This window comes from Meriones unguiculatus, chromosome 15 (assembly GCF_030254825.1).
Source record: "Meriones unguiculatus strain TT.TT164.6M chromosome 15, Bangor_MerUng_6.1, whole genome shotgun sequence".
Lineage (NCBI taxonomy): Eukaryota > Metazoa > Chordata > Mammalia > Rodentia > Muridae > Meriones > Meriones unguiculatus.
Window position 1 is genome coordinate 52,634,827 of NC_083362.1, and position 12,445 is coordinate 52,647,271.

The 12,445-nt window shown below is 39.0% G+C and overlaps 1 protein-coding gene across 7 annotated transcripts in view; it reads left to right on the forward strand.

Moving 5' to 3' along the window:
- Pikfyve (phosphoinositide kinase, FYVE-type zinc finger containing) overlaps positions 1-11,015 on the forward strand; it is a 93,740-nt gene extending 82,725 nt beyond the window's left edge. For all 7 annotated transcript variants that reach the window (XM_021660089.2, XM_060368498.1, XM_021660085.2 and 4 more), the window contains 7 exons: positions 338-397; positions 2,068-2,244; positions 3,283-3,386; positions 5,182-5,310; positions 6,372-6,633; positions 7,182-7,256; positions 7,826-11,015. In XM_021660089.2, the coding sequence (XP_021515764.2) occupies positions 338-397; positions 2,068-2,244; positions 3,283-3,386; positions 5,182-5,310; positions 6,372-6,633; positions 7,182-7,256; positions 7,826-7,941 (923 nt within the window). In that variant the 3' untranslated portion in view covers positions 7,942-11,015. The remainder of the gene's footprint in view (positions 1-337; positions 398-2,067; positions 2,245-3,282; positions 3,387-5,181; positions 5,311-6,371; positions 6,634-7,181; positions 7,257-7,825) is intronic.
- The last annotated feature ends 1,430 nt before the right edge of the window (positions 11,016-12,445 follow it).

Consider the following 12,445-nt stretch of genomic DNA (forward strand, 5'->3'; position numbering starts at 1 on the left):
TTTTTTACATATGTACCTAGAAAATAGTATCAATAAGTATGGGTAGAGAAACCATGAGAATTCTTTGTATAAAAGCTGAGTTTATGGTATTGCTGTCACAGAAGTCTCTTACATGTAAGAAAAGTGATCCAGCTTGAAATATTGAAATCCCAGGAAAGAGCATACATTTTTATTGTAGTCATTTGCACAATTTATCTGTCTAATGGGTATTCTGTAGTGATTTGACTGGGATAGTTTTATTACTGTTTTGCTAACGTTTGTTGCTCTATTGGGTAAAAAAGGAAAAATGAACTTATTACTAATGTTTTGCTTTTACTAACGATATTAAACCTTTTAGATGAGGTAGACGGAGGAGATACACAGAAGAAACAACTCACAAATCCTCATGTGGAACTTCGTAAGTATGCAATAACATTTTGTCTAAGGACAGGGACTATAAGATATGTAACTTCATTCTAGGTAAATGTACTGATTTTTAAAAAATTGTTAGCTGTTGTACGAGTTTTATTTAATCTATAATTTATAAAAATCTGTATTATTTAATTTAAATTATAATTTATTTACAAATTATACTTTAATTTAACTATTTTCTTACTATGTGACTGAGAGACATGGAGTTTGGCAAGCAGCATTAAGGTATTTATTTAGGGCTGGGATGAAGTGTTTGCCTAGCATGTTTTTGGCACTGGGCTCAATCTTCGGTATTATATGCTCATAAAAGACATTGTTGAAGAATTATAGGAGCCCCACAAGGAGACCAACAAAGCCAAAAGAGCTGGGCCCAGGGGGTACTGCAGTAACTGATGCATTAACTGATACATAGAGAGGACCCAGACCCCCTGCTCAGATGTAGCCTATGGGCAGCTCAGTCTCCATGGGGGTTCCTAGTAATTGGAGAAGAGACAGTCTCTGACATGAATTCAGTTGCCTGCTCCTTGATCACTTCTTCTTGCTCGGGTGACCTAGCTATCCCTCAGAGGAAGAAGAGCTAGGCAGTCCTGATGAGACCTGATAGACTAGGGTTAGACAGTAGGGGAGGAGGACCTCCCCTAACAGTGGACTAGGAGGAGAGGGATTAGGGAGGGAGTGGGGGAGGGCGGGACTGGAAGGAGATGAGGGAGGCAGCTACAACCAGGATACAAAGTTGTAAAAAAAATATATATATATATATATATATAAAATAAAAGTTAAAAAAGAAAAATAAAATGTGATGCTATTTACATAACTATGAATAGGCAAAAGGCCCTGGATTGTATACTTCACATGAATTGTATATGTGAATCTCAGTAAAATAATTTTTTAAAGGGGTAAAAAAAAAAAAAAAGAATTGCTTTAAAAGTACGGTGAAGAAAAACAGCAGCCAGTGTAGAGGTAGAGAAGAGTCTTCTATTGAGTTCTTTGAAGATGAGTAAGAGTGTGGTCAGATGATATTTCCTGATACTGTGAAGCTGACATAGCACAGTTGCATTACGAAAGATGCTCTTTTCACCCCCACTCCCCATATTAGCCTTTCCTGGTACGTCAGGGCTGAGTATATCTTGATCCCCTAAGGCCAGGCAAGGTATTGCTGCCTGGGGGAAGTGATCCAAAAGCAGGCAATAGAGTCCATGTTAAAAACAGCCCCACTCCTTCCCAGGCACCCCATATGAAGACCAAGCTGCCTGTCAGCTGCATGTGTTTAGAGAGCCTAGGTCCAGATCATGCTCCTTAGTTGTCTCAGTCTCTGAAAGCCCCAAGGGAGGGGAAGTGTGTGTGCATGGGGGGCATCTTCAAGATGTAAAGTAAATAAACTAATATAAAAATTGGATAGGGAAAAGCAAGAGTTGGCATCCATCAGTATTGTGTACAGACAGAAGCCTGGAAGAGTAATATCTTTTTGCTGTGGTGAGGACTAATAAACTTATTGAATTCATACACACACATGCACGAAGAGAAAGAGAGAGAAAGAAAGAAAGATGTTCTCATAGAGAATCCTAATGGTTGTGCTTAGTGCTTAGAGAGGGAAGAAGAAATTTTCTGCTTTATATACCTTTTGTTTTTTTGTTTGTTTTTGTTATCTCTTTGTAGAATTTTCGGATGCTAATGCCAAGTTTTACTGTCGGCTGTACTATGCGGGAGAGTTCCATAAGATGCGTGAAGTGATTTTGGGCAGCAGTGAGGAAGATTTCATTCGCTCCCTTTCTCACTCGTCACCCTGGCAGGCCCGGGGAGGCAAGTCAGGAGCCGCTTTCTATGCCACGGAAGGTAATCCATTTCACTCACTGGTGGGGAACACTTGTTACCCTTTGCCTTGAGACTATCGGAGAAGCCCTTGAAGTGGGCATTGTGTATTAGCCGAACAAAGTTCTCTAGTTTCTTTCTGTTTCTGAGAAGAGTAAAAAAAAAAAAATCTTAAAACACTGTATAGGCTCAGACATTGGTCAGATACTTACTGAACTTTCTGGTTCTGAGTTTTCCAAATACATGTAGAAACTGTTAGTTACTTTCATACCTCTGTGATCAAAATCCCTGACAGAAACAGCTTAAGTGGAGATAGATTTATTTTGGCTCATGATTCAGCCCCTGGGTGGTTGGCAGTGGGAGCATGTGATGACAGGTAGCATTCACATCATGACAGACAGGAAAGCAGCAAGTGAGGGATGGGGATAGTCTTTCTCTGCTCAACAACTGGCACCTACTTCCTAAATGTTTCATACCTTCCCACAATATAGCATCACCAGACTGAACACGCTTGAAAACATGGGGCTGTGGGGGACATTTCCAATTCAAACCAAAGCATATGGCTTGTAGGAAACTGAATTGGGTGCTACAGAACGGATAAAAGGTAACAGTAGAAATGTTTGGCCAGAATGTAGAGAGAACAAGATTTTTCTTATACAGGCTTACCAATAACATTTGCACACTGACTGAATCCAAAATTATTGAAGAAAGTGTACATTTGTCACTTAATAAAAACTTTAATAACTTCAAGAGTTATTGAAGTAGCAGTGGAGTTATAACACTTAAGAGTTTAAAAAAATTAATGAATGAATTCATGCTATGAATTTAGATTTGAGGGTACACTTGAGAAGTAGTTGTTCTTGTCCATGTAATCCTCGGGGTGCCTAGCATTTTAATCACTTGAGAATTACTTTCTGATCAAAATTTTCACTGTGTGGGTGAAAAGAATGCCTTGAAACGAAAAGAAACAGATATCTTGGGTTCTCTGGAATGATTTCACTTTCATTCTCACAAGAGACAGTATGTATTGTGATGAATAAATGTGGAATTTCCTCCTTGTAGATGATAGATTCATTCTGAAGCAAATGCCTCGTCTGGAAGTCCAGTCTTTCCTTGACTTTGCGCCACACTACTTCAATTATATCACAAATGCTGTTCAACAAAAGGTAGAAATCCTAAATCCTGGCTTGTGGTCACAGTGCACTGGGCTTTTTTTGTTTGTTTTGTATTTTTTTATTAATATTATCATTTAAAAAATTTCATTTCATTTGTATTAATTAGTTTATTTACTTTGTATCCCAGCTGTAGCCCCCTCCCCTATCCCTTCCCAATCCCAACCTCCCTCCCTCTTCTTCTCCTATGCCCCTCTCCCAGTCTAGTGATAGGGGAGGTCCTCCTCCCCTTCCATCTGACCCTAGCCTATCAGGTCCCATCGGGACTGGCTTCTTTGTCTTCCTCTGTGGCCTGGTAAGGCTGCTCTCTCCTCAGGGGGAGGTGATCAAAGAGCCAGTTACTGAGTTTATGTCAGAGACAGTCCCTGTTCTTATTATTCGGGAACCCCCTTGGACACTGAGCTGCCACGGGCTACCTCTGTGCAGGGGTTCTAGGTTATCTCCATGCATTGTCCTTGTTTGGAGTATCAGTCTCACAAAAGATCCCTGTGCCCAAATTTTTTGGTTCTTTTGCTCTCCTTGTAGAGCTCCTTTCCCTTCCAGATCTTTCTATCTCTTCCTTCTTTCATAAGATTCCCTGCACTCTGCCCAAAGGAGTGAGGTATCTCAGAAGCAGAAAGACACACTTGGTATATACTCACTTACAAGTAGATATTAGACATATAATATAGGATAATCATATTAAAATCTGTACACCTTAGGAAGCTAATCAAGAGGGAGGACCCTGGGTAAGATGGTCAATTTTCATTCAGAAAGGCCAACGGGATAGACATCGGAAGAGGGAGAAAACAGAACAGGAGCTTATCACAAAGGGCTTCTGAAAGACTCTACCCAACAGGGTGTCAAAACATATGCCGAGACTCATTATTATCATTTATTATAATTTATTCAATTTGTATCCAGGCTGTGGCCCCCTCTCTCATCTCCTCCCAATCCCACTCTCCCCCTTCTCCTCTTATCCCCCTCCCTAGTCCACTGATAGGGGAGGTCCTCCTCCCCTTCCATTTGACTCTTGCCTATCAGGTCTCATCAGGACTGGCTGCATTATCTTCCTCTGTGGCCTGGCAAGGCTGTACCCCCAGGGGGAGGTGATTAGGGAGCAACACTGGGCTTTTTTTATATTCTTAGTTTGTCTGATAGAAGTTGTCTGTGTGGCAAGAGCAGAAAGTACTTGGATCTCTCTTACTCTGTTGCCATGTGGTGGAAAGCAGTTTGTAGATAGTTTTCCTGCCATTGAGGGACCATGTAACCTCAAGCAATTAGCTTTTGATTGCTGTATACATACCTACATGCATATAAAAGTTAATGTAAGATATTGAGACCAGGTGAAATTAGGTGCCTATTTAATAACATATTTTTATTGAGAAAAAAATGTGAAGCATACGTTGAGAAATGAGGAAATGCTTCCTGAGCTAGAAAGGAGACCACTGAGTGGCTCATGTTTTTGTCATCGAGCAGTGATCTTGTCCTGTAAATACAGTTTTTTTTAATTGTTGTCAAGTATTAATTTATTGTAGGTTGTTTGGGGAAATGATGTCCATCTGATGGTAAGGTTTTTAAGTTTGAATACTGTGAAGGGCTATCATGCTGTACAATATAAATATCCACACTGCTGTTACTGGCATGTGTTATATTCAGTTGCAGTTTCTGACACTAAAGGGTTCAAAGATCTATTCCTGGTATATCAATAGAAAATCGTTGTAAGCTGTTAAATGGAAAAACCAGATATCATATGACTTACAGATATTCTTATTTTGGTAATAGTTTATTTTGATCTTTTCTTGATTAGAGGCCCACGGCTTTGGCTAAAATTCTTGGCGTTTACAGAATTGGTTATAAGAACTCTCAGAACAACACAGAGAAGAAGTTAGATCTCCTTGTCATGGAAAATCTTTTCTATGGGAGAAAGATGGCACAGGTGAGGACACTGGACCGTGAGGCGTTCAGCTGTGAGGAGCTTTTGAACTTTGGTTTTTTAATGTTGCAAATCTGAGTAACGTGTTAGTCAGTGGTACCCATTTAACTTATTTTTTGGAAGAAAGAAAAATTGGTATGTAATTCATCCTAAAATTTAATATATGCAGTATTCTAGAGTCAGGTATTTGGTGGACTAAGAAGGCAGGTGTTCTACCATCTTAACTTCAAAATTGACTTGGCCGAGACCTGGAGATTTTAAGCTCCTGTCAGCCACTTCACTGTTTTCAGACTGCAGCTTCGTCTAGAGCTTGTGAGAATGGCATTACTACCTGCTGTGGCTAACAAGGCACCTAGTCTAGACTTTAACAGTGCTTTTCCAAGTGCTGCTCCTTCAGCTGTTTCTAGTGTGAAGACAAATGCTTTGTGCTTACATCTAATTCAGTGTAGTAGTTTGTCACTGATAACATCTTTGTATGACAACACAGGCTGAGCTACACTGTGTTCTTAATTCTGCCAGTAGCTATAACATGTTCATGAGCAGATTAGTTGCCTAGCACTGGTCGAACATACTCTAGGATGAACTGGTCCTAGTCATTAAGTTTTTTGACATTTCCTACCCTCTAGATTGTCTGAAATTTATGTTCTCATTTGTATATCGCCTTAAGTGATTGTATAGAGTTTTTAGTATTTTAAACTTCCTAAGACTATTTCCTAAGACTATTCTTCTTTCATACTGTTGGACAATCCAATGATAAACTTGTTAATGTATTTTAAAATTGGTTAAATTGACAGATTATTTCCGAATTATTTTAGTAACTGAGTATCTGTATTATTTCATATACTATTGTATCACCATGAATTTAATGTATCATATACTGATTACTTCATGTATTATATAGTTATATTGCTGCATATTTATGACTTAAATTAGAAAAGTTAAATTTTGAAATAAAATTTAAAAATATTTATTATGGTAGTAACTACAAGAACTCTTTTTTTAATTGCACCAATTAAACATTGTGGCAACTTTGCACAAATAATAAAGAATTTTTGTTTTGTTAGGTTTTTGATTTGAAGGGTTCGCTTAGGAATCGAAATGTAAAAACTGACACTGGGAAAGAGAGTTGTGATGTGGTTCTGCTGGATGAAAACCTCCTAAAGATGGTTCGAGACAACCCTCTGTATATTCGTTCCCATTCAAAATCTGTGCTGAGAACCTCCATCCATAGTGATGCCCATTTCCTTTCAAGCCACCTCATTATAGACTATTCTTTGCTGGTTGGTCGAGATGACACTAGCAATGAGCTGGTAGTTGGAATTATAGGTAAGCCATAGGTAACTGTACTTTGTTTATAGTGCATGATTATAGCTAGAATAGAATTTCAAAGATTCCATTGAAGTAGTTTAATATGATATTACACTGAATGTTTTTGGAAGCTTTCATTTATAATTTCAGGCTAACAAGTTTTTATTCTAGTCTGTTCTATTCAGTTTCTTCATTTCAAAATATATATAAATTAAAAGGTAATGATAATCTCTTCAAAAGGGGGTACTGAGTCAGGTGTAGTGGTGCATAGCTTTAATGCCAGTGCTTGGAAGGCAGAGGCAGGTGGATCTCCGCGAATTCAAGGCCAGCCTGGTCTACAGAGCGAGTTTTGGTAGAGCCAAGGACACAGAAAAACCCTGTCTCTACCCCCTTCCCCCCAAAATGGAAGTACTGTGCCACAGTTGTGAGAATTAACCAGAGCAAATGGGGACAGTCCTTGGAGCAACACTGGTAAAGGTGCCATAGAAGTGGTAATAGGCATGCTACTGTTCTGGCTTATTCTTGGAACAGCTTTTCTGTTCATGCTGCCCTCTTTCCATCCTTAGATTATATTCGAACATTTACGTGGGACAAAAAGCTTGAGATGGTTGTGAAGTCAACAGGTATTTTAGGAGGACAAGGTGAGAAAATGTTGTTGTATTTCCTTTTAAAACTCTTCTTATATAGTCGTTAAATATTTAAGACTAAAGTGTGGTAGCCAGGCATGGTGGTGTGTTTCCCAGTGCTTATGAGTCAGAGGTAGGAGTACTATGAATTCAAGGCTAGCTTTGGGTACATAAGACCCCCTTTTACAGACAAAACAAAACCCAATATGGTTGTCTTTGTTTTTGTCATTTATAAAATAACTTTAATGTGAAAAGTATATAAGTGGTGAAATACTAGGTTTAAATGCCAGAGTTTTTCAAAATAAATTTTTAAAAAGCCAGAGATTCTGAATAAGATTGTCTTTAATTAATACTTGATATCTTCTAGATTCCACATTTCATTTCTGAATTTAGATATCCTTTACTTCACTCATCTTCAAAAAGACTCTGCCCATGGTAGATATAGCAGATACCCCTTCTCCTCTCTCAGAGTGCTTTGGCATGTGGAAGTTTATAATTGGTTAAGTCAGTTGCCTAATTGAATTTTTATGTGCACTCACATGTACAACAGCTTTATTCTTCCCTTTTGTCTTTCATTGTCTTAGGTAAAATGCCAACTGTGGTCTCTCCAGAGTTGTATAGGACTAGATTTTGTGAAGCAATGGACAAGTATTTCCTGATGGTGCCAGACCACTGGACAGGATTGGATCTGAATTGCTGAACTCATGCAGATGATTTGAAATAGACTGAAGGAAAGTGGATCTAAGGAAGAAACCCAAACTATAAGACGTTTTATTTCTTTGTCACATATATACCACTTGAACACAAAAACCTTTCAGTTCTGGGGCTGTCTATAGACTTCCCTTTAACTGCAGGGTAAAATCTCTGTGAATTGTACTTTGCTTCTGATACTTGCAGTTATCTGCCTGTAAAATGGGAAATTGTACAAAGTTAAATACAGGTTCTTTTCAAAGGGTTGCGATTAGAGATGAGCATATAGGTAGAGTAAGTAATTGACTTGTCATATGTACTAACTCAGTTGCTTGAAGAAGAAAGCACTGTCTGATAGACACTGACCGTCTGATAGACACTGACCGTCCGTCCGGTAGACTGTGACTGTCTGGCAGGCTGTGATTGGGTAGACGCTGACTGTCTGGCAGGCTGTGATTGGGTAGACGCTGACTGTCCGGTAGACTGTGACTGTCTGGCACCACGTTTGACATTTTTTCCCGAGAAGGTACTTGAAGAACTTCTTGATTTGTTTTATGTTTCTTGTGTAGTAACTTTGTTTGTTCTTATCATTTCTGAAACATTTAGGAAAATTCTGATTTATTCCATTAATGGCCAGTTAAACAGGTTGGTGCTTGCTTTATGAGGAATTTGACTTATTGGGAGTCTTGTCACACTCTGTATTCTCCAGCTCGTCTTGTTTTTAATTATGTTTGATGCTTTCACATTCTATCTTTTCTGCAGGTGACAAGAGCCTACAACCCTTAACTTTAAAGCCTGTCTAGAGCATTTTAAGGAGCTTGTTTAAAATGTGCTGTGTGCCAAACAGCATTTAACCCGCATGTGTGTTCATAGTCTAGATTTTCCTCTTATTGTGAGGAAACAAAATGAACAGTAAATGAATCTGAAGTCACTGATTCCACAAGTACAGAATTAGTAATGAAGACTTTTTATCAGTAAAAGACTAGACCCAATCCAAGAAACTGAGAAGGAAACAGTTGTGGTTTTGTTTATTTCATTTTTGCACATATAGTATCTTTCAACACTACTAGCAGTTTAGTGGGATTTGTAAAATTAGAGTGTTTTTCAGTGTGGATCTTCTCATGTTAAAATTTCCACCACCCTGACCAGTGCTGCTGAGAAATGCTGAGAGGTAAAGTTACTCATTCTTAAGGACCTTGTTTCCTAGTCAGCAATCCCATCTAAACTAAGTCCCGAAGTGTGAGGAAATACTTTCACCTCGCAATATGCTAGAATTCTCTTGGCTTTTCTGTAACAAGGGCATTTGGACATTTAAAAGTTGTAAGAGTCCACTCCCTTAGACTTCCTCTAATCGCACATTAATACTCACAAAGGGCTGGATGCACTCTGCCACACAGGATAGTCTGCACCTGAATTAGGCACAGTCTGGTGGGTTTGCTGTAGAGAAGGAAGCAGTAGCTAGCTATTCATTGCCTGTTGAGAGCGTGGCTAATTTTGAACTCAAAGGGTTTATGTCTGTTTGATGTTAAGCCTCAGCCGCCTCAGTCTTGTATCTGTGCCTTGGGAAGGCGGACCAAACACTGAAGAGTCCAGTTGTGGTAAAGGAGTTGTACAGACTTGAAGATTGCAAGGAACACTTATTTTCCATGCGTCTAGGAACAAAGACTTTTGTGTCTGGTTTGAAAAGCCAGCTCTAATTTGTCTCTGTTCATTTTTTTCTGTCTGATTGTTTAGGCTATAGAACCAGGAAGATGTCTTGTTTCTGTTTTTCTTTTTGTTTTCAGTACAGTGTGCATAGCTGAGCTGAGCTTCAGAGGAATAACTCTGGACATTGACATGGCATAGCTATCTTCTCTTGCCCCTGACTTGAAAAGCAGTTTTTAAAGTATTGTTGTATTTGATATTTTGGTGACTAAACTTTGTTAAGCAAGAGTTACTGCTTTGAAAGCTTTATTTGTTTTTTTAAAACTTAATGTCTGGCTGGTATTAATGAAGGGGAAATGCACAATTGAACTGTTGTGCGTGGTACAAATGTGTGACTCCTGGCTGCTTGCAGCTAATTACTACCATGGATATGGATGTATATTCAATGTTTTCAATTGAATGGCTGTTGTCCTCTTGAGCTCCCTTTCATGGCCTAATTAATGCTGAAAAGTTGTGAATCAGGAAGAAATCTCATGCTCAAAATATAATATGAATTCCAAAGTAACTGATAGTAACATGAGAAAACTATGTCAACATGTTGCTTTGTAAAATTGTATTTATAAATATGAAGCTTTTTGATGACATAAAAATTTGTTGAAAAAAATAGCAAGGATTTAATTTTATTCCTATGTGCCTGAGGGAAGAAAGCAGAAATAAGCTGTTGTGAACCCTCTTATTGTCTACTGAGTTTACTGTATAGATTCTCAAGATTTCCTACGGAATGTCTGAGCAGTGTTTTTAGCTGTGGTATCTGTGTAAATAATGGGGTCATTCATACCAGCGTTGGCTTACGCAGTTAATGCGGTTGTGGCCGATGGCTTCTTGGCACTGTGGCCATTAGCAGTGGGCTTCTGTGGAAGTTCCAAGCTGAGTAACCTGCCTGTGGGAAGTTAGCTGACTTTCAAGTGTGAAAACTGTTTTGAGTGAGCCTGGTGGTGAGTCTGACCAGGACATTCGTTCTTCCAAAGTGACTTATGCAGTATTCAAACCATCTAGTGCAATGCCTTTTTTTTTCCCCCTCCGGTTGGTTTGTAACAGGTGCAGTGTATTACAGAAAAAACAAAAACAAAAACAAAAAAATCACAATCATGAGCAGTTTTGTTAATGCTGCTTTGTCAGTTTTGTAAAAGAAAATGTATATAATGTCTTTCAACAGGTTTTAAATTAGAGGAAATAACATTGTAAATCACAGTAGCCTCCTAATTTAATATGAAAAACTCAATATTAAGAGTACTTAATGTATTATAATGTATATATTGCTCTAACTTTGTTTCCAGCTGTTTTATATGATTGACTTGTTATTTAAAGATAACTACCCTAGCCTTTTAGAGACTTGTACTATAAGTAAAGAGGACCTTCAATAAACTGGAATTTACTTAAGCTTCTGAGTTTTGGATCTGTTTGAGGAAACTTAAAAAGTAAGAGGAAGTTCTCCCTAGACTGGGCCCTCACTTGCCTCTATTTCAGTGGGAGAGTTTCGGTCTTGCTTTTGGGTGTGGGTGTGGGTGTGGGTGTGTGTGTGTGTGTGTGTGTGTGTGTGTGTGTGTGTGTGTGTGTTTTCAGACAGGGTTTCTTTGTGTAACAGCCTTGGTTGTCCTGGAACTCTCTTTGTAGACCAGTCTGGCCTCTGCCTCCTGAGCACTGGGATTAAAGGTGTGCTCACCAACAATTGGCCCCAGTCTTGCTTTTTGACCAGCAATAGCTTTGGCTGACTGGGCCTTCCCATTCTTCCTGTTGTTAGTTTTCTTGATAGTGTTCAAGGAAGAGAAGCCCTTTTTGTAAAGGATCTGCAAATTCTGTGGATGGGTGAGCCACCATCATTCCTTATTTTCACCCATGAACTGGAAGGCAAATAACTGTCCTCGCTGAAGCTGAACCAATCTTGGTGCTACTTACAGCTGTGCTTTTAAGCCCATGGGGCCCACTTTTATACCTGGATTCACAAGGGCAAAGCTGTGAGTAGCTGGGTAGAAAGGTTCAGATTGAGTATGCCCCAGCCATGGCCATGGCTAGGTCGTGTGGGGACGTAGGAGGTCACAAACCTAAAGTATGGGCACCTCAGGCCATGACTGCTTTGCTCTTGTGAGAGGGGAGAAATGAATGGTAGAGAAGAGACACAGTAGGTTTCCAGTAAAATTCCTGGGTTATACGTGTAAGAAATTAAGGAGTTTTAAATTTTGTCTTAGCAATTGTATGTTATAGTAAAATATATAGGACAAAATTTATCATCTAAAAAATTTCAAGTTAAAATTTAGTGGTGTGAAGCACTTTAACTAATGCATTGCTTGAAAAACAAAGTTACCCACGAATAGGAAGGGATGGGCATGTTAACTATCAACACCCCCTTCCCCCAAAAAACATACTGTGGAATTCAGGGAGAACTGACGCTTTAGTCAACAATTGCTGGTTTTGGTGAGTGTGACCATTATACGTTCATAAAAGAAAGGCTCAGACATAATGCAAAAGAAAAGGTTCTTTGCCATTTATCCCGGTGCCTTGGGCTAAAATGGAAGCTGTGGGATGAGATGGAGACCCAAGTGAAGGGAACTGACAAGCCACAGACAGAACCATGTTAACGTGTTCACGTCATCTTAACAGTTACTTCACTGTTCCCTAAGCCTCTGCCTGTTGGAAGACTCCCCACCTTTCCCCACGTAAATCAGTATTCTTGATTTGTTAATCTGTAAATAAGAACATGACAGTAATTTTACTCTGGTATCTTGTTTTCCTGATCACCATTTGCTGCTTCTTATGATGGAAAATTCTAGTTTTGCTAGGAAAAGTCAACTTGATTGCTTTCACCTTTCGGG